The sequence below is a fragment of the Drosophila montana genome, unplaced genomic scaffold (assembly GCF_035044405.1).
Source record: "Drosophila montana isolate Dmon_TW-CO22-7 unplaced genomic scaffold, ASM3504440v1 contig_1_1, whole genome shotgun sequence".
Lineage (NCBI taxonomy): Eukaryota > Metazoa > Arthropoda > Insecta > Diptera > Drosophilidae > Drosophila > Drosophila montana.
In genome coordinates this window covers 1,745,674-1,768,502 of record NW_026996920.1, presented here as the reverse complement: position 1 = coordinate 1,768,502, position 22,829 = coordinate 1,745,674, and the positions used below count along the sequence as shown (strand labels likewise).

Here is a 22,829-nt window from a genome sequence, read left to right as displayed (position 1 = left end):
ACATAAGAACTCATTTTGTGGTCAGAATCTTTAGACCTATGAAATAACTGTTAAGATGGAAATGGCTGTATCGACTCGGCGGTCGATACCTATCTTGAATATACTATATATAGTAAGGGGTAAGAGACGCTAAACGATACACATTTTGTGACAAGACGGGGGCCTTCCCTATATCAAAATAGGTCGATGGCAGTTGTCGGTATTTTAGATTTCGCCCAGTGTTACGCACTAAAAATTGAAAGAATGCTGTATAATGTGAGTACTTAAAACGTTTTATTCTTTATTGTTAACAAATAATATTTCAATTATATTCAGATAAAGCAATTCGCACCATAAATACAAGTTTTTTCTTAAGATCAGGTGATTTAACAATCTTAAATGATATTGACATAGACATAGCTTTAAGTCGGACGTTATCGTATTTGTTGATATGTAGATGTTCAATTAATGTGTATAAGTATGTGTATATATAATATATATATTTATATAACATTTTAATTACCTACATATTCGTTTATCCGTTTATCGCAGTTATTGTTTAACATATTCCTGCTATTCAATGTTTAATATTCATGACTTAGGCATTTAGATTAGGTGCTACTAAAGGTCACAATAAGTTTCGTTTTATTTAAGTCTGGGGGTACTGTGAACAATAAAGCTTTAACTGAATACATGTACGTAAGTAAAAATTCCTTTTGCCTACTCGCTTGCAGTTACTTAAACCCATCTAAAAATGTAGTTCACAATCGTACTATTGTTAATTCTACAAATATACTTATAAGTATTCACTATATAGGCGCTAAAATCATCAAGAGTTTGCAATTCGTTTATTGTTTGTTGAGTTGGTTAAAATCGGTGTATAAAATGTTGTGCTGTTTGCTTTGTATTTGCCTCGGGAAAATGCTCGGCCTTCAATCCATTCCGAAATCAACATCACACAGCGTTATTCTAAGTCCAAGTTTAGCAATTTAATATTCCTCCAAAACTCGTATATGTCTGTGCACACATACATATGTGCATTTACTAGTACTATGAATATATATAGATATACCTTTGGTTTATACAAAAAATACTTCTAATACTAAGGCAGCTTTCAACATCGATATGGGATAGTTGTATTTTATATTTGGTATTGGTAGCGGTTCAATTAGTTGCTCAACGGTTCAGATTCAAAGGCTTCTCTGCGAAGGCATTCCTATAAATGCAGTCACATGATATGGGTGTGTATGTGTGGAGTGGGGTTGAAATTGAGCCGAGAAGGATAAGGTTCGTCCAGAATAAGGTTCTTAGTGATGATGACTAGTGATTGGTTATAGTTGTGTATATCTGAATTGTGTTAATATTCCGCTCAAGATCCCAGAGCCGAAATGAGTTATCTGCATTAAAATTCCTTACGTAGTTTTATTCAATGGCATTCAGCCAATGGTTCCCATTGTGGAGACGCAGCTGCTGCCAATCAGCGGCTCGCGCGAATTGACGGACGTGTTGGATGGATCGATGGACAGGGTGAACTCTGTTGAGGCCTCGACCGAGTCGTGCTGGCTCTGAGTTTGCTCGTGGCGCCGCGGCTTGACCACCTGGGTCGGATCCTTGTGCGGCACGCTGCCCTGGGCGGTAGCTGCCGGATAGCTGGACACGCGCTTAAGGGTCTGTGCGGGATATAAAGAGTCTGCAATTGATGTGTCGCTCAGATTTCATGTGGAAAGTACGAACCTTGTCGGTCAGCAGCTCGGCAGCAGTGGCAGCCGCAATGGACTCAGTTACGGGACAAATGTTTTTACTAGAAGAGAACTTTTTGCGTTTGCGCTTTAGAGCAGCGATGGCAGTCAGACCTGGAAGGAACTCTATTTGGTTTAGACTCCGCCGTACACACAGCTACTAGCTCAAGGCACTCATACGCACCGGAGGTCGTGTGAAAGAAGTGGGCGCCCATGCCCACATGCGAGTGACCCGACGTGCTGGCGCTGCCAAGCGCCGGAGGATGTGGAAGCGGGGCCACAGCTGGTGGCTCCGCTCCGTGGTACGCGTAGGTGCGCTGCGTTGAGCTCTGGGCATATGTTACCCGCACTTGCTCATGCACGGGCGTGGAATTGTGCGTGGAGTTGCAGACGGAGTCCTCGGACTTGGAGCGTCCCAGCATTTTGCTCATGTTGCCCACCTTGGCGGCCTCAATGAGAGTGCCTTAGAGCACGGCAGATTAGTTTCCGGCCGTAGACTTAGCAAGCTGAGCATACTCACCCCAGCGTTTCTTGTGTCCCGCTATGCGCTTGTTATACTTCAGCGTGGACTTGTTGTACTTGGTGGCAGCAGGCGCCGCCGACGCCGCCGTCGCCGCCGACGCAGCTACTGAGCTCTGCGTAGGCGAAGTTGGCGACTCGGCGCCAGCCATTCCTCCAGTAGTATTCTGACGTCTATGGATGAAATTGGGTGTGAAAAGGGTGGACAGGGTCGAGCTGAGAATCTCATGCTGGTTATCGTAGTTGTCCAGTGATGTCGAGAACTCGGCCACTGGCGCCAGCGAGCTCGTGGAGCCGGGTGGCGCGATATTGAAACCTTTCATGAGGCGGCGCTCCTTCTGGCGATTCTTCTTGCCCCCGCCACCTGAAAGCGGGGTGAAGAGACTTAATGTAGTGCGCGGAGTGTGAGTGAAAGGGCATCTTACCACCACCTTGACCTGCAGACACATTCGTGTCCATCCCGCTGTTCTTCAGTATCTCCACCAGCTCGCAGCGGAAGGCGGAAATGTCCTGCTTAATCTCGTTTACGTCGTCCTCGGTTACCCCCTGTGACTCCGCCTTCCTCTGCTCCACCGTCACATAGCGACGGACCAGATTCCGCATGATCTGCTGATACTTGAAGTCCCTGTCACTGGCCTGCTGTGCTTTGCGCTGTGCAGGATGCAATGATGCAGTTCACAAGTCTCATATGGTGTTCATGTGGAGGATATCTACTTACCCGTATTGTCTTGAGGTGCTCGCGGCGGGCTGCGGAGGAGCCGCTGCAGAACATCTGGCGCATCCACTTGCTGGCATACCATATGGACTTGGGTGTGGGAATTATATTAAACGGGGGCGGGCAAGTGCCGCCCTCTTCAAAGTAACTGATCCACAATTTGGAGCGGGCGAATTTCCACTCAACATCGGCGCGTTCCTGAATCGAAATGCAATTTAATAAAGCATCTGAGGTATTTACCTCATTTGGATAGCCTACCGAGATGAGCTGATACGAGTGATTCATCATGGCAATCAGCAGATTGAGCAGCACAACTATGTTGATTACCGAGTAGGTGCCGAACATCAGCATGCCCCAGAAACGCGTGAAGATTTTAATGCCATCCAGCTCGAAGCTGTCCAGATCAATCAGTCCAAAGACAGCCCAAAACAAGGTTTGCGTCGTCTCAAAAAGACTGCAAGTCGACAAAGCGAATGCAACTGATCGTTTTCCCATCTCAACAGAAAGAAAAGTCTACTTACTTTGAGAATCGCCGCCAGACAATGCACGCGTTCGGATCATTTGTGCCGTTCATGTTGAGCAGCAGACTGGGCGAGACCTCCGGACAACGCTTCTTCTCCAGATCAGCGTAGTACCTGAATCGAAATTAAGTGCAATATATATATTTAAATTAGACCTATGATTGTAGCAGGTGGTACCCACCAGAGGAGCTGATTGAGACCGCTGCCAAAGGCGAAAAGGACCAAGACATACAAGAAGAAAAACTTCATGATGTCCATGACCATGCGCGACAGAGACACTTGCAGTGGCCCCAAGTGTGGGTTCACCGAGAAGATGTACACCAGCTTGAGGCTACTGAAAATATTCGCCGCACTGAAAAGGCCTTCCGAAATGAGCATTGGGTCCCAGGTGTCCCAACGCTCGCGCGGCAGGTCTGTGGCCTGTGAATTGAAGATCATCTCCTTTTGCACCTGCACGAAATATGGATTACACCTGCTCTGTAGGGCTGATAATGGTGTTCAAGTGTACTGTACCTGAAAGAATGACACAACCCGCAGGGCTACCGTGGCGACATACAGGGAGTTGGTGACAAAATCGATAACATTCCACATGTCGTTCAGATACTCCTGGAGTCCCACGTCCCACAGCTGCTTCACCTCGCTCCAAATAAGGCCGCTGACCCAGGCGAGAATCAGCCACTCAATGAACGTGGGCTTGGCGCCACGCTTGGTCGGCAGCTGCAGCTCCTCCGCCTGGTTCAGCATGGTGGTTGCCTCTGACCAGAACCAGCTGCCGATGAAGGTCTCAATGCGCTGGGAGGCAAGCATTAGCAGGAACAGAAATGTGAAGTACGAGGCGCTATGGCAAATGAACTTTATGAAGGGCTTCCGCATGGTCTGGCCAATACTCGAATAGGGCGCCAGTATGTAGGCCAGCGAGAATATGGGAAACAGGATGCCAATGCGAATTATGTCCAATGCTTGCAGTGCCATGTTCTTGCGCCTAAATCCCGGCAAGCCCTCGTACCAAATGCTGGCTAGCAACTGCTGCACATTCGAATGGGCCACAAACTGAACAGAATAAAATAAAATAGTCTTTAAACGATCCGGAGCCCATTTTGGATAGAACACAACCTTCTTCTGGCGCAGCTTGATGGCCAGCTTTAGGCGATTCAGGTGCATGCGTTCGCCGTGCTCAAAGACCGGCCCAGTGGGATCGTGGTTCAGCAATATCTCCAGTTCGTGCGAGGTGCGCGTATGGTCCAGCAGAGCTGTGGCAAAGTCCTGACACTGCTTGCGCAGCTCCTGATACTCATTCTGAAAGACAACGGGTTAGATACTTTGGAATAAAACGTATTAGATCTATATTGCACCTTGAATTCGTGCTCGAGAAAGCTTAGGCGCCGCAGCTCCCAGGACAGCTCGAAGGCGGTGAGTATGGGATCCTTTGAGGAGAGCGCTATTAGACTGGGACTGGCAAGTGCACGGTAGGCATTGATCCGGGATCGCGAGTGCCTTAGAGAGTCCTCCTGCCGGGACTGGACGCACTCATCGCACCCGCAGCGTACATCGTGAGGCATGGGCAGGACAGCACCTCGGTCCAGTAGGATCTTGATGATCTCATAATTGTCCCGATGTGCGGCCAAAATAAGTGGTGTTATGTCCGGCGTAAACGTTGAAGTTTCCTCGGAAGCCGACTCCCAGCTCTATGAAAAATAGTTATTGATAATTAATATATTTATTCGTATACGAGAGATCACTTTGGGTATCTCCTACACACATGGTTGCCCTCATTCTGAAAGGTGACATTCTCATGATCCAATAGCACCTCAACAGCCTCTACAAACTCCTCGGAAATGGAGTGCAAGAGCGCGTCCTTTGTGTCGACATTGTAGTTTATGAGCAATTCCACCATCTCCAAGTTCTCGTTATCTATGGCCATGAGCAGGGCGGTCCGCCCCAGCGGATCAACGCAGTTCACATTGATGTATTCGGTGTCCTGCGCCTTCTGCAGCATTCTCCGGGTGCCCGCCATATCACCCCTTTCCACGGCCAGTAGAAACTTCTTCTCCTCCAGAGTTAGCTGACGGATCTCTTGATGCGGCCGGATGGTGTTCTCCTCCTCCATCATTCCGTGTATGCTATGGCGCTGCACAAAGATAGTTATTAATTCAGGATGTTGGCCAATTCTAAGCCAGCTCACCTTGACTCGCCTGGCCGGCTCAATTTGGACCGCTATGTGGCCACTGCCACTGCTCTCGCTGCCCAACTTCTTGTCTCCAATGTCTCCACCATCCACACCATTCTTGATTTTAATCAGTATGGGAGCTAGGACCGACTTTCGGCGCGCAGGGCTAATAAAATGTAGCTTTTTTCCTTCGTCTGTTAAATAGAGGAAATTTCGATAGACAATAAGCTTCTTCTGCGATTAAGTTATGGATAATTAATTATTTTTATACCCTTGCGGGGATTATTATAGATGGAGACCAACCCCAAAAAGTATATATTTTCTAGATCAGCATCAACAGCCGAGTTTATATAGCCATGTCCGTCTGTCTGCCCGATCGGACCACTTTATCATATTTTATCTAAAATCTTGTGATCTCCTCCCAACTTTGTAATGTCAACAAATATATATTTTTGAATAAGGTTTTTTCAGCATAACTTCTAAGTTAGCATTACAAGAGATAGAGTTCCCAAATTTTGAATTTTTATAGAATATACTCATTTAAATTATTCCACAATTTATACCCCAAACATATTAAAAATTGTTAAAGAAGGTAATTTAATGGGGGCATAATGTAGTCAAAAGAAAGCAGCTTCGAACCCATGCTCGATCAGGACATCGAGCGTCGATTTCAGAGACTATTCCTACGATAATGTTTGCTTTAAATGATCGATAACTTGCCACACATCCATGAACTCGATAAAAATATATATCGCAAACTGGGTTTTCAAGCATATCTCAGTCGTGTGTAGTCCCGCGTATAGTATAGACAGAGTCATTTTATTTATTTGGTACCTTCCCTTGTTCCCGTGTGCCCATACCTAAAGATAGTCGAAGACTCTGCTTGGATTTGTACATATATATTATCATAAGTATGCCGTAATTGGAAGTCAGCTACAGGAAAGGGTAATCGATAAGGAAGCAGCCTTGTTAACAAGCAGGCAGACAGACAGCCCACAGCCAGAGCGCAGCGTCTATCCTCTTGAGTTCAAAGTTACAAGGCCGGATTTGTGACGGGTTTGTCCTTGCTCAAAATCAAAGTGCCATTAGCCTTTATTAATTTTAATTTTAGAATAGACTAGTAATTGCCATCAGCAACGCATTAGCAGCAAGGGGCATTAGCATCAGTTGCAAATAAAATTAAAATTTCTAAACTCAATTTTAATGCAAACAAACAAAAACCCAAGGGACGTATGCGCAATATAGCATGGCTTGGCTAAGGGGGAAAAGAAGGTGGTCGCGGGGCTTCGTCAAGAAATCTGGGTCAATAGCTGCTTGTTTTTGCATATGTTTATTATATATGTATAGGTAGAGTTCATACACACAGTCGCATCTCCCCCATATGCTGCTTATCTGTGTGTGTGTGCGTGTGTTCGTTTAAGACTTAGACTCTTCTCGACTGTAGGAGGAAACGGATGTGTTTACGTTTTATGTGTTTTCGGCATTTAATTTCCAAGGGCATTGGTCACATTAGGACTGTACACACATCTAGACAGCAAATGGCTTATGCTCATATCAACATTAACAGTTACGTTTTCAACCATATTAATGCACATATACACACATTTTACGAATACTTACGACCTTCACACGAGCTCACACATACACAATTGCGGGCGTAACGGTCGCAAATTCGCAACATTCTATACTCTACACGCTTTCGTCATATAAGTTTGCGACCATTTTCAAACGTGTTATATAAGGATTTGGATCTATGTTCGTTAGGGTGTACGTGTACAATAACTTAAGGGAATTACCTCCCGATACTGTAATGGAAAAGCAAACCAAGTTCAAAGATCTGTTGGATAATTTTAACAAAAAAACTATTTTGTAAATTCCTGTGCAACTTTCATTTAAAGAAAAACTAGTTTTAAAATAAGTATAAGCATCTTAACAATACAAACATGTATTTGTATTTGTTTAATTGAGGGCATCTGATGTTCGGACACATTTGCAAACATTTAGCTTTCTGTGGGAGGAGTCAGTTTGTCTTCATTTCAACTGCACGCCACAGCGTGCGTTGAACCTTAATTGATTTCTCACAGATAGACGACAGTCGTGTGTCTGTGTGAGTTCGAGAATTTGAGACTGCGCAGGACATAACCTAGGTGCAGTGCCTTCTTGTTGTCGTAGGTCCTGCACACGCCATGCTACGAAGCAAAAACAAAATGGTCAACACTGGCGTCGCCGTCATTTTGTGCACGATACACACACACTCACATGCTCACTTACTCACGTACGCTGCCTATACAGTTACAAAGTAATCACAAACAATTGAAACGCTATTGATTGACCTAAAAACAATCCAACTATGTGCACTTTAACAGAGGGTCCTAACTGATTTTGACCTCCTTGCTGGCGCCTTGCAGTTCCCTTCACCATGCTCAAATCTTCGCTCGTTCCTAGTTCCTCGTAAGACCTACTAAGTAAGGAGCTATACGCCATAATCATTTAATATCCGGGGCAACTGTGTGCAGTTCTTTCGATTTCGATTTCGACATATGTACTATTTGACCTATTGCTTTATGACTGAAAGACCATTTTACATAGAAATATATAAACAGAAATACTCAGAATATAATCCCCTTGGCACGGGAATTTCTCATTTAAAAATAAATTGCACTGGTATTAATAAAAATCTTATTTTTTAATAAACCATTTTTATATCCTGAACCCATTCAAAATGGGTATAAACGGTATAATGTATTTGTGCAAATGTGTATAACGGGCTAAGAAAGCATCTCCGACCCCATAAAGTAGATTTATTCCTGATCAGCATCAATGTAAGTCGTTCTAGTGCCCGTGCAGTACTTGTTGGTCTCCGATAATCGATAACTGGCCTCGTTTTCAAGTAATCGATAAAAATCGCTATCGAAAACCAGCTTTTTTTTAGGGAATTCTCGTAAGTTGGAAAAACTAAAGTCACCAAACTTGACACATAGCTTTAAGAATAGTTTATATATCAAGTATCTTTCATTTTATAGCTATCGCCACCTTCCCGCTACCACCATTATAATTTATAAATTATATAAATTTTTGTCCAAATCAACCAAAATGGCAAGGGGTTACATCACGTTTTTTTCAAAATCGGGGTCGGTTCGAGAAAAAAACTTTTTTATGAATTTTTTTGAATATCTCGGGTAAATATCGTCAGATTTTTTTAAATGTTATACCTTCCTGAATTCGTAGGGATCCCTACTATCAATTGGCTTTCAAACAAATTAAAAATCGATGAGTTAAAAAAAGTTGTTGACCAAAAAACGAATCGTTTGTAAAGTAAACCATTTTTGATGATTTTTTGGAATATCTCGGCCAAATAATGTCCGATTTGGGAATTTTATACCATTTTGGATTCGTAAGGATCAGTACTATCGATTGGCATCAAAAATCTGAAAATCTAAATTTTGGTCCAAATCAACCAAAATGGCAAGGGGTTACATCACGTTTTTTTCAAAATCGGGGTCGGTTCGAGAATAAAAACTTTTTGATGCATTTTTTTTAATATCTCGGGTAAATATAATCCGATTATTAAATGTTATACCTTCCTGAATTCGTAGGGATCCCTACTATCAACTGGCAGTCAAACAAATTAAAAATCTATGAGTTAAAAAAAGTTGTCAACCAAAAAAGGAATCGTTTGTTAAGTCAACCTTTTTTGATGATTTTTTGGAATATCTCGGCCAAATAATGTCCGATTTGGGAATTTTATACCATTTTGGACTCGTAAGGATCAGTACTATCGATTGGCATCAAAAATCTGAAAATCCAAATTTTGGTCCAAATCAACCAAAATGGCAAGGGGTTACATCACGTTTTTTTCAAAATCGGGGTCGGTTCGAGAAAAAAACTTTTTTATGAATTTCTTTGAATATCTCGGGTAAATATCGTCAGATTTTTTTAAATGTTATACCTTCCTGAATTCGTAGGGATCCCTACTATCAATTGGCTTTCAAACAAATTAAAAATCGATGAGTTAAAAAAAGTCGTTGACAAAAAAACGAATCGTTTGTAAAGTAAACCATTTTTGATGATTTTTTGGAATATGTCGGCCAAATAATGTCCGATTTGGGAATTTTATACCATTTTGGATTCGTAAGGATCAGTACTATCGATTGGCATCAAAAATCTGAAAATCTAAATTTTGGTCCAAATCAACCAAAATGGCAAGGGGTTACATCACGTTTTTTTCAAAATCGGGGTCGGTTCGAGAATAAAAACTTATTTTGATGATTTTTATTGAATATCTCGGGTAAATATAATCCGATTATTAAATGTTATACCTTCCTGAATTCGTAGGGAACCCTACTATCAATTGGCATTCAAACAAATTAAAAATCGATGGGTTAAAAAAAGTTGTATACCAAAAAACGAATAGTTTGTAAAGTAAACCATTTTTGATGATTTTTTGGAATATGTCGGCCAAATAATGTCCGATTTGGGAATTTTATACCATTTTGGATTCGTAAGGATCAGTACTATCGATTGGCATCAAAAATCTGAAAATCTAAATTTTGGTCCAAATCAACCAAAATGGCAAGGGGTCACGTTTTTTTCAAAATCGGGGTCGGTTCGAGAATAAAAACTTATATGATGCATTTTTTTGAATATCTCGGGTAAATATAATCCGATTTTTAAATGTTATACCTTCCTGAATTCGTAGGGATCCCTACTATCAATTGGCATTCAAACAAATTAAAAATCGATGGGTTAAAAAAAGTTGTCGTCCAAAAAACGATTCGTTTGTTAAGTCAACCATTTTCGATGATTTTTTGGAATATGTCGGCCAAATAATGTCCGATTTGGGAATTTTATACCATTTTGGATTCGTAAGGATCAGTACTATCGATTGGCATCAAAAATCTGAAAATCTAAATTTTGGTCCAAATCAACCAAAATGGCAAGGGGTTACATCACTTTTTTTTTCAAAATCGGGGTCGGTTCGAGAATAAAATCTTTTTTGATGCATTTTTTTGAATATCTCGGGTAAATATAATCCGATTATTAAATGTTATACCTTCCTGAATTCGTAGGGAACCCTACTATCAATTGGCATTCAAACAAATTAAAAATCGATGGGTTAAAAAAAGTTGTATACCAAAAAACGAATAGTTTGTAAAGTAAACCATTTTTGATGATTTTTTGGAATATGTCGGCCAAATAATGTCCGATTTGGGAATTTTATACCATTTTGGACTCGTAAGGATCAGTACTATCGATTGGCATCAAAAATCTGAAAATCTAAATTTTGGTCCAAATCAACCAAAATGGCAAGGGGTTACATCACGTTTTTTTCAAAATCGGGGTCGGTTCGAGAAAAAAACTTTTTTATGAATTTTTTTGAATATCTCGGGTAAATATCGTCAGATTTTTTTAAATGTTATACCTTCCTGAATTCGTAGGGATCCCTACTATCAATTGGCATTCAAACAAATTAAAAATCGATGGGTTAAAAAAAGTTGTTGACCAAAAAACGAATCGTTTGTTAAGTCAACCATTTTTGATGATTTTTTGGAATATGTCGGCCAAATAATGTCCGATTTGGGAATTTTATACCATTTTGGATTCGTAAGGATCAGTACTATCGATTGGCATCAAAAATCTGAAAATCTAAATTTTGGTCCAAATCAACCAAAATGGCAAGGGGTTACATCACTTTTTTTTTCAAAATCGGGGTCGGTTCGAGAATAAAATCTTTTTTGATGCATTTTTTTGAATATCTCGGGTAAATATAATCCGATTATTAAATGTTATACCTTCCTGAATTCGTAGGGATCCCTACTATCAATTGGCATTCAAACAAATTAAAAATCGATGGGTTAAAAAAAGTTGTATACCAAAAAACGAATCGTTTGTTAAGTCAACCTTTTTTGATGATTTTTTGGAATATCTCGGCCAAATAATGTCCGATTTGGGAATTTTATACCATTTTGGACTCGTAAGGATCAGTACTATCGATTGGCATCAAAAATCTGAAAATCTAAATTTTGGTCCAAATCAACCAAAATGGCAAGGGGTTACATCACGTTTTTTTCAAAATCGGGGTCGGTTCGAGAATAAAAACTTTTTTGATGAATTTTTTTGAATATCTCGGGTAAATATCGTCAGATTTTTTTAAATGTTATACCTTCCTGAATTCGTAGGGATCCCTACTATCAATTGGCATTCAAACAAATTAAAAATCGATGAGTTAAAAAAAGTTGTTGACCAAAAAACGAATCGTTTGTAAAGTAAACCATTTTTGATGATTTTTTGGAATATCTCGGCCAAATAATGTCCGATTTGGGAATTTTATACCATTTTGGATTCGTAAGGATCAGTACTATCGATTGGCATCAAAAATCTGAAAATCTAAATTTTGGTCCAAATCAACCAAAATGGCAAGGGGTTACATCACGTTTTTTTCAAAATCGGGGTCGGTTCGAGAATAAAAACTTTTTTGATGCATTTTTTTGAATATCTCGGGTAAATATAATCCGATTTGAATTTTATACCTTTGAATCGTAGGATCTATATCACTGGCATCAAACTTGAAATTCGTAGGTAATCCCTAGTTCTATCAAAATCGGTCGTTCGAAATAAACTTGTTATGATTTTTTGAATATTCGGCCAAATAATGTCCGATTTGGGAATTTTATACCATTTTGGACTTGTAAGGATCAGTACTATCGATGGCATCAAAAATCTGAAAATCTAAAGTTTGGTCCAAATCAACCAAAATGCAAGGGGTTACATCACGTTTTTTTCAAGTCAATCTTGTTTGATGATTTTTTGAATATCTCGGCCAAATAATGTCCGATTTGGGAATTTTATACCATTTTGGACTCGTAAGGATCAGTACTATCGATTGGCATCAAAAATCTGAAAATCTAAATTTTGGTCCAAATCAACCAAAATGGCAAGGGGTTACATCACGTTTTTTTCAAAATCGGGGTCGGTTCGAGAATAAAAACTTTTTGATGAATTTTTTTGAATATCTCGGGTAAATATCGTCCGATTTTTAAATGTTATACCTTCCTGAATTCGTAGGGATCCCTACTATCAATTGGCATTCAAACAAATTAAAAATCGATGGGTTAAAAAAAGTTGTTGACCAAAAAACGAATAGTTTGTAAAGTAAACCATTTTTGATGATTTTTTGGAATATGTCGGCCAAATAATGTCCGATTTGGGAATTTTATACCATTTTGGATTCGTAAGGATCAGTACTATCGATTGGCATCAAAAATCTGAAAATCTAAATTTTGGTCCAAATCAACCAAAATGGCAAGGGGTTACATCACGTTTTTTTCAAAATCGGGGTCGGTTCGAGAATAAAAACTTTTTGATGAATTTTTTTGAATATCTCGGGTAAATATCGTCCGATTTTTAAATGTTATACCTTTTTGAATTCGTAGGGATCCCTACTATCAACTGGCATTCAAACAAATTAAAAATCGATGGGTTAAAAAAAGTTGTCGACCAAAAAACGAATCGTTTGTAAAGTCAACCATTTTTGATGATTTTTTGGAATATGCGGCCAAATAATGTCCGATTTGGAATTTTATACCATTTTGGACTCGTAAGGATCAGTACTATCGATTGGCATCAAAAATCTGAAAATCTAAATTTTGGTCCAAATCAACCAAAATGGCAAGGGGTTACATCACGTTTTTTTCAAAATCGGGGTCGGTTCGAGAATAAAAACGTTTTTGATGAATTTTTTTGAATATCTCGGGTAAATATCGACCGATTTTTAAATGTTATACCTTTTTGAATTCGTAGGGATCCCTACTATCAACTGGCATTCAAACAAATTAAAAATCGATGGGTTAAAAAAAGTTGTACCAAAAAACGAATAGTTTGTAAAGTCAACCATTTTTGATGATTTTTTGGAATATCTCGGCCAAATAATGTCCGATTTGGGAATTTTATACCATTTTGGATTCGTAAGGATCAGTACTATCGATTGGCATCAAAAATCTGAAAATCTAAATTTTGGTCCAAATCAACCAAAATGGCAAGGGGTTACATCACGTTTTTTTCAAAATCGGGGTCGGTTCGAGAATAAAAACGTATATGATGCATTTTTTTGAATATCTCGGTGAAAATCTAAATTTTGGTCCAAATCAACCAAAATGGCAAGGGGTTACATCACGTTTTTTTCAAAATCGGGGTCGGTTCGAGAATAAAAACGTTTTTGATGAATTTTTTTGAATATCTCGGGTAAATATCGACCGATTTTTCAATGTTATACCTTTTTGAATTCGTAGGGATCCCTACTATCAACTGGCATTCAAACAAATTAAAAATCGATGGGTTAAAAAAAGTTGTTGACCAAAAAACGATTCGTTTGTTAAGTCAACCATTTTTGATGATTTTTTGGAATATCTCGGCCAAATAATGTCCGATTTGGGAATTTTATACCATTTTGGATTCGTAAGGATCAGTACTATCGATTGGCATCAAAAATCTGAAAATCTAAATTTTGGTCCAAATCAACCAAAATGGCAAGGGGTTACATCACGTTTTTTTCAAAATCGGGGTCGGTTCGAGAATAAAAACTTTTTTGATGAATTTTTTTAATATCTCGGGTAAATATCGACGATTTTTAAATGTTATACCTTGAAGGGGTTACATCACGTTATGTTAAAAATCGATGGGTTAAAAAAGTGTGACCAAAAAACGAATAGTTGTAAAGTAAACCTTTTTTGATGATTTTTTGGAATATCTCGGATAAATAATGTCCGATTTGGGAATTTTATACCATTTTGGATTCGTAAGGATCAGTACTATCGATTGGCATCAAAAATCTGAAAATCTAAATTTTGGTCCAAATCAACCAAAATGGCAAGGGGTTACATCACGTTTTTTTCAAAATCGGGGTCGGTTCGAGAATAAAAACGTTTTTGATGAATTTTTTTGAATATCTCGGGTAAATATCGACCGATTTTTCAATGTTATACCTTTTTGAATTCGTAGGGATCCCTACTATCAATTGGCATTCAAACAAATTAAAAATCAATGAGTCAAAAAAAGTTGTTGACCAAAAAACGATTCGTTTGTTAAGTCAACCATATTTGATGATTTTTTGGAATATCTCGGCCAAATATATGTCCGATTTCGGATTTTTTGATACCATTTTGGATTCGTAAGGATCAGTACTATCGATTGGCATCAAAAATCTGAAAATCTAAATTTTGGTCCAAATCAACCAAAATGGCAAGGGGTTACATCACGTTTTTTTCAAAATCGGGGTCGGTTCGAGAATAAAAACTTTTTTGATGAATTTTTTTGAATATCTCGGGTAAATATCGACCGATTTTTAAATGTTATACCTTTTTGACCATTTTGGATTCGTAGGGATCCGTACTATCAATTGGCATCAAAAATCTGAAAATCTAAATTTTGGTCAAATCAACCAAAATGGCAAGGGGTTACATCACGTTTTTTTCAAAATCGGGGTCGGTTCGAGAATAAAAACTTTTTTGATGATTTTTTTGAATATCTCGGGTAAATATCGACCGATTTTTGAATGTTATACCTTTTTGAATTCGTAGGGATCCCTACTATCAATTGGCATTCAACTAATTAAAAATCGATGGTAAAAAAGTTTTTGACCATTAAACCTTTTTGATGATTTTTTTGAATATCTCGGATAATATGTCCGATTGGAATTTTATACCATTTTGGATTCGTAAGATCAGTACTATCGATTGGCATCAAAAATCTGAAAATCTAAATTTTGGTCCAAATCAACCAAAATGGCAAGGGGTTACATCACGTTTTTTTCAAAATCGGGGTCGGTTCGAGAATAAAAACTTTTTTGATGAATTTTTTTGATATATCTCGGGTAAATATCGTCGGATTTTTGAATGTTATTCATTTTTGAATTCGTACGGATCCCTACTATCAATAGGCATTCAAACAAATTAAAAATCGATGAGTCAAAAAAAGTTGTCGACCAAAAAACGATTCGTTTGTTATGTCAACCATATTTGATGATTTTTTGGAATATCTCGGCCAAATAATGTCCGATTTGGGATTTTTATACCATTTTGGACTCGTAAGGATCAGTACTATCGATTGGCATCAAAAATCTGAAAATCTAAATTTTGGTCCAAATCAACCAAAATGGCAAGGGGTTACATCACGTTTTTTTCAAAATCGGGGTCGGTTCGAGAATAAAAACGTTTTTGATGAATTTTTTTGAATATCTCGGGTAAATATCGACCGATTTTTCAATGTTATACCTTTTTGAATTCGTAGGGATCCCTACTATCAATTGGCATTCAAATAAATTAAAAATCGATGAGTTAAAAAAAGTTGTTGACCAAAAAACGATTCGTTTGTTAAGTCAACCATTTTTGATGATTTTTTGGAATATCTCGGCTAAATAATGTCCGATTTGGGAATTTTATACCATTTTGGATTCGTAAGGATCAGTACTATCGATTGGCATCAAAAATCTGAAAATCTAAATTTTGGTCCAAATCAACCAAAATGGCAAGGGGTTACATCACGTTTTTTTCAAAATTGGGGTCGGTTCGAGAAAAAAACTTTTTTGATGAATTTTTTTGAATATCTCGGGTAAATATAATCCGATTTTTAAATGTTATATCTTTTTGAATTCGTAGGGACCCTTTTGCATTCAAACAAATTAAAAATCGATGAGTTAAAAAAAGTTGTTACCAAAAAACGAATCGTTTGTTAAGTCAACCATTTTTGATGATTTTTTGGAATATGTCGGCCAAATAATGTCCGATTTGGGAATTTTATACCATTTTGGACTCGTAAGGATCAGTACTATCGATTGGCATCAAAAATCTGAAAATCTAAATTTTGGTCCAAATCAACCAAAATGGCAAGGGGTTACATCACGTTTTTTTCAAAATCGGGGTCGGTTCGAGAATAAAAACGTTATTGATGAATTTTTTTGAATATCTCGGGTAAATATCGACCGATTTTTAAATGTTATACCTTTTTGAATTCGTAGGGATCCCTACTATCAATTGGCATTCAAACAAATTAAAAATCGATGAGTTAAAAAAAGTTGTTGACCAAAAAACGATTCGTTTGTTAAGTCAACCATTTTTGATGATTTTTTGGAATATCTCGGCCAAATAATGTCCGATTTGGGAATTTTATACCATTTTGGACTCGTAAGGATCAGTACTATTCGATTGGCATCAAAAATCTGAAAATCTAAATTTTGGTCCAAATCAACCAAAATGGCAAGGGGTTACATCACGTTTTTTTCAAAATTGGGGTCGGTTCGAGAATAAAAACTTTTTTGATGAATTTTTTTGAATATCTCGGGTAAATATCGACCGATTTTTAAATGTTATACCTTTTTGAATTCGTAGGGATCCCTACTATCAATTGGCATTCAAACAAATTAAAAATCGATGAGTTAAAAAAAGTTGTTGACCAAAAAACGAATCGTTTGTTAAGTCAACCTTTTTTGATGATTTTTTGGAATATCTCGGCCAAATAATGTCCGATTTGGGAATTTTATACCATTTTGGACTCGTAAGGATCAGTACTATCGATTGGCATCAAAAATCTGAAAATCTAAATTTTGGTCCAAATCAACCAAAATGGCAAGGGGTTACATCACGTTTTTTTCAAAATTGGGGTCGGTTCGAGAATAAAAACTTTTTTGATGAATTTTTTTGAATATCTCGGGTAAATATCGACCGATTTTTAAATGTTATACCTTTTTAAATTCGAACGGATCCCTACTATCAATTGGCATTCAAACAAATTAAAAATCGATAAGTTAAAAAAAAGTTGTTGACCAAAAAACGAATCGTTTGTTAAGTCAACCTTTTTTGATGATTTTTTGGAATATCTCGGCCAAATAATGTCCGATTTGGGAATTTTATACCATTTTGGACTCGTAAGGATCAGTACTATCGATTGGCATCAAAAATCTGAAAATCTAAATTTTGGTCCAAATCAACCAAAATGGCAAGGGGTTACATCACTTTTTTTCAAAATTGGGGTCGGTTCGAGAATAAACTTTTTTGATGAATTTTTTATAATATCTCGGGTAAATATCGACCGATTTTTAAATGTTATACCTTTTTAAATTCGAACGGATCCCTACTATCAATTGTCATTCAAACAAATTAAAAATCGATGAGTTAAAAAAAGTTGTTGACCAAAAAACGATTCGTTTGTTAAGTCAACCTTTTTTGATGATTTTTTGGAATATCTCGGCCAAATAATGTCCGATTTGGGAATTTTATACCATTTTGGACTCGTAAGGATCAGTACTATCGATTGGCATCAAAAATCTGAAAATCTAAATTTTGGTCCAAATCAACCAAAATGGCAAGGGGTTACATCACGTTTTTTTCAAAATCGGGGTCGGTTCGAGAATAAAAACGTTTTTGATGAATTTTTTTGAATATCTCGGGTAAAAATCGTCCGATTTTTAAATGTTATACCTTTCTGAATTCGTAGGGATCCCTACTATCAATTGTCATTCAAACAAATTAAAAATCGATGAGTTAAAAAAAGTTGTTGACCAAAAAACGAATAGTTTGTAAAGTAAACCTTTTTTGATGATTTTTTGGAATATCTCGGATAAATAATGTCCGATTTGGGTATTTTATACCATTTTGGATTCGTAAGGATCAGTACTATCGATCGGCATCAAAAATCTGAAAATCTAAATTTTGGTCCAAATCAACCAAAATGCAAGGGGTTACATCACGTTTTTTTCAAAATCGGGGTCGGTTCGAGAATAAAACCTTTTTTGATGAATTTTTTTTAATATCTCGAGTAAATATTGTCCGATTTTTTAATGTTATACCTTTTTGAATTCGTAGGGATCCCTACTATCAACTGGCATTCAAACAAATTAAAAATCAATGAGTTAAAAAAGTTGTTGACCAAAAAACATTTCGTTTGTTAAGTCAACCATTTTTTATGAATTTTTGGAATATTTCGGCCAAATAATGTCCGATTTGGGAATTTTATACCATTTTGGACTCGTGAGGATCAGTACTATCGATTGGCTATCATTTGAGTCTAATTAGGGGGCTTACATCATAGTTTTGACAAAACAATAACTTTTGTTGATTTTTTTGGAATATCTCGCCCAAATAAAGTCCGATATTAAATTATATACTATTTTCGACTCGTACGGAGCAGTACTATCGATAAAATAAATTAATAAATAATTTTTATATATATTTTGTTGAACATGAATTTTCTTCCGATTGGTTTGATCGTTGATCACTAGTCAATTCGGTCGTCAGTCAACTGTTCAGCAAATTATGACGTACATATTAATACATATAGATAAAGTTAAATGAAATTAATAATACATATTGTTATCTGCCTATAATGGACTTGTCTGTGCTTTGTAGATAACTAGACAGAAAACTTAACCCTAAAAAGGAAAATTGAATTAAAAATCTTTTAAAATTACACAAGCTTACATTAAAGCCACGTTTAAATACATTTCAGAGAGAAGCAAGCGTTAGGCATTCCCTATGTGTGTTCAGAGTTAGATTGGGATTATTTAACTTACCTTCGCCTTCTTCTCCCGTCTTGGCTTCGCTCCATTTCGACAACTATTAAAAAACAAGAAGCAGAATAGGATTATATGTTAGTGCAGATAAGCATAGGTTAAAAAGTAATGTTAAAAATATTATTAGGCAAGCATGAAAGGGATTAACTTCGGCACGCGGAAAATAATGTACCCTAGCCAAGAAGTGTTTTCCGATGTCGACAAGGAATTTCAGATATTTTGGGAAAAGCTCGTAAATGCTGCGTATCGTAAGAATCAAAATCGAATTTTGCCATAGATATATATAAAAGTAGCTCATAAATTAGAAGTAAAGCTAAGCGTAGAAATGCTTTTGATCAAGACATCCTTAAAAATAATTTTTCCATAAAAGAACTACATTTTTGTATAGTTCTTCGACAGCTATATAATATAATGAAGGTCCGGCGCGGCCAGCTCTAGCATACATACAGCCTGCAACAAAAAGACAGGCCTATGCAAACGTTCCCGATAATAGCTGATGATAATTATGTAATATTTGAAGTGCCGGAGACTTCTCATGCCATTCATCACACAACAAGACATAGTACCTGCTAGTCAAGAGCGTTATAATGCCATGCTTTAAATGTAGCTTTAAAAATAATAGCACGGGATTAAACTGATTATTGCACACACACACACACTTGCGTAATGCATTGACATCTGGCCTGGATTTGTGTAAAGCATCTGGTAGACTCCGTCCATCATTGAGCAACTTTAATGGTGGTCGCCCACATCCGGCTGATGCTGCCGCTGGCGTACTTATTAGATGGAGGGAAGCACTGGAGAGCTCGAGTGCGGCAAGCTTGGCCCCCAAGTGTCCTTGATGCAGTGCCGGCAACAACTTGTGATTGTGGCATACGCACCCTCACGGCCTTGGCCCGTGGTACTTGCCTCTCGCTATCCACAGACAAAGACAACGGAGAAGGACAAGTCAAAGCCCGAACTCAAAAAAACCTGTTTCAATGAAAATGCAACTTACATTTCCTATACCCTGTACCTATACAAAATGGGTTTAATAGGGTATAATAGTTGAGTGTAAACGTGAGTACAGGCAGAAGATGGCATCTTCGACCTCATATAGAATATGTATTCTTTATCGAAGAGCTGAATCAATATAGCCATTCGGTCGGTTGAAATTTATGTTTCTACTCTCGCATATTTATAGATTTTGAAGCACGTTTTTTTAAGGCAAGTCTCGGTTAAATACACCAATTTTTGTATATGGATCTATTAAAAGAATACGAATTATGATTTCCTACCTCCTTTCAAAGTTTAAAAACTGACTTTTGTGGGTAGATATATTTAAGCATATTTAAGCCCAGCAACCCATAGGAATCGAGAAATAAGCATCAGAGTTATTCAAGCAAGAGAAGAAGATGAAGAAAGGCAGGATTTGGCACGCAGTTTTAGGCGTGACTGTCTGGTTGTTTTATTAGGATGCATTTATAAAAAGAATTCTAGCGCTCTCTTGTTTCATTTTAATTTACTATTGGCAAAAACTTCATTTGTTTATTGGTTTTTATTTAAGGCCGAGCACTCGGCTTGCAGTTAAAAATGCAGCCAAGCTGGCAGGCAACCACATGTATACATTAAAACACACACACACATATATATATGTATATATATGAGTATACAACACATACATGCATAATGTTGGTCAAATTACGTATTCGCCGCGTTGGCTTCCAATTAATGGCAACTTTGGAGCGGGTAGTTGCAACTTTTGTTGCTGCTGGCATTTTCTTTGCTGCAGCTGCTGTTGTTGCTGTCCTTGAGCGCGTTTTAATTCAGGGCACTGCACTCACTTCGGGATGACCGCAGCGCCGCAAGTCAAAGGCTAACACGACTCTGACGGGTCACCCGAGAAAACTCAACTATGTTTAAATGTCGCCCCTTAGCGTTCGGCTGTGGTTGTATGAGTAAAAACTATGTGTGTATGTAACAAGCAACTGCATCGGAGTATGTACTTATGCGGCGGAGTCTATCCTATCGGACTTTATTGCTTCCAAAATGTATCTTTAGCTGAAAAATATATAATATACTATTTTTTTTTTGGATTAGACAACAGCTTATTCTCAACTTTAAAGAAACATTTGCTTGTTTTTACAAAAATCCTTAAAGCGCTAATCTATCTATTTTTTGAGAATTTTTTATATATTAAAAAACATATTTACAGCGCTTAAAATATGGCTCGACGAATTCGTTGAGAATGTGAATAATTTCGTAAGTATACTGAGAAATTAGCTTAATTACCTCTAAAGAGCTAATGGTCTATATAAAGTTATGAATGATCGACTGTTTCAAAGAAAACTTAACTTAATACACGGAACCATGGATAACCAATATCGTTTAAAGCATGTCCAATATTGTAAAAACATAGCTAAAGTAGACAAACAATTTTTTTTTCATCAGGAATTCTAATTATGGAAATTTTTAGTTGCTTATTTAATCTACTTTTGTTGTACTTTTGTTTGTTTTGCAGCTTTTAATATAATTCACATGCACAATATCGTATTTAAATAATAAACTAGACTCTTACAGATTCTGTGAAAGACAAATCTTTTAAAAAATGAAATTTTGACCTGGTTTGTCTCGAAATTGAATAAAAGTGAGGAACTGGCACAAGTGGCCACTCCACAGTCAATTGCCGACTGCAAACAAAGAGTAAGAGTAAAGGGCAAATATGTACATAGGTACTCGGCTATCACAAGCCACTGCGGGCCCATCCTAATATGCATTTACCTTGAGTTGAGATTTCCTCTTGAGTGCGGCAATCGAACGAGTCTGTTGTCGTAGCACCTCCAGCGCACTGTTCACGTCAACGTTGGAATCGGGAGAAGCAGCACCAACAACAACAACAACAACAACAACAACAAAGTTTCAATCGTCGGACCGAAATTTAGACCTCAAACGCCAATGAAAACGAATATTTCGATAATAAACGAAAATTCAACGTATTTCAGTCGTCAGGAAGCGTGCGAATTTTAAACAATTAACAATACAAATTGTTTTCATATATTTGTTTAGATATTATTTTGATCAATTGGCCGTTTGTTCTTATATCACGTTATGAATGTTTTTGTAGCTAAAAATATTGAAATTTACGCAATGTTTATGGAATGCCCTTTCAATTTTTGAGAATTCTCTGAAAATACTAACACAATTTTCTCGCCGCAAACGAGGCTGGATATTTGAATCTTGGAACATATGTATACTGATAAACAAATAAAGTGCTAGTTTTGGCCACGCCCACTATTGATATCCCCCGCAGAGATAGTCATCAAATTGGAAAGGAGAAAGGAGCAAGAAAAATTGCGCCCACCTTTTACAGGTCCCAGTTCTGGGAAAAAGGTCTCAGCGCTACCAACCCAATAATCCAGAAGAGTCCTTTCGACTGATTTAATCTGTTATTGCACTGTTAGCAATGTTAACAGAGTGTTGCGCAGTCGGCTATGCTATTAGGGTGTTTATGTAAGTTCCGTTTTGCGTAGTTCCGTAACGTGCATAGCAACCGGAAGCATAGAACACACAAACATAAATTTACCTACGTTTGTATGTACAGTGAAATGCTCGAGCTAAAATAAATGCTTGAATGCAGTAAAGTTTTAAG

The 22,829-nt window shown here is 37.7% G+C and overlaps 1 protein-coding gene across 3 annotated transcripts in view; it reads right to left on the bottom strand.

Moving 5' to 3' along the window:
• Window positions 1-253: 253 nt before the first annotated feature.
• Window positions 254-22,829, bottom strand: part of Trpgamma (Transient receptor potential cation channel gamma) — a 24,275-nt gene continuing 1,699 nt past the window's right edge. The window contains exons 1-16 of one of the 3 annotated variants that reach the window (XM_064679255.1): window positions 21,962-22,041; window positions 19,202-19,244; window positions 5,656-5,834; window positions 5,233-5,601; window positions 4,826-5,158; window positions 4,587-4,769; window positions 3,987-4,523; window positions 3,655-3,923; window positions 3,474-3,587; window positions 3,211-3,406; window positions 2,956-3,150; window positions 2,663-2,888; window positions 2,239-2,601; window positions 1,903-2,181; window positions 1,714-1,832; window positions 254-1,649 (exon numbers count right to left, since the gene is read on the bottom strand). In XM_064679255.1, coding sequence (XP_064535325.1) covers window positions 1,416-1,649; window positions 1,714-1,832; window positions 1,903-2,181; window positions 2,239-2,601; window positions 2,663-2,888; window positions 2,956-3,150; window positions 3,211-3,406; window positions 3,474-3,587; window positions 3,655-3,923; window positions 3,987-4,523; window positions 4,587-4,769; window positions 4,826-5,158; window positions 5,233-5,583 — 3,399 coding nt within the window. In that variant the 5' untranslated portion in view covers window positions 5,584-5,601; window positions 5,656-5,834; window positions 19,202-19,244; window positions 21,962-22,041 and the 3' untranslated portion in view covers window positions 254-1,415. Of the gene's footprint in view, window positions 1,650-1,713; window positions 1,833-1,902; window positions 2,182-2,238; window positions 2,602-2,662; window positions 2,889-2,955; window positions 3,151-3,210; window positions 3,407-3,473; window positions 3,588-3,654; window positions 3,924-3,986; window positions 4,524-4,586; window positions 4,770-4,825; window positions 5,159-5,232; window positions 5,602-5,655; window positions 5,835-19,201; window positions 19,245-21,961; window positions 22,164-22,829 lie in introns of those variants that run through there. The other 2 variants (XM_064679253.1, XM_064679254.1) reach the window with 2 other exon arrangements.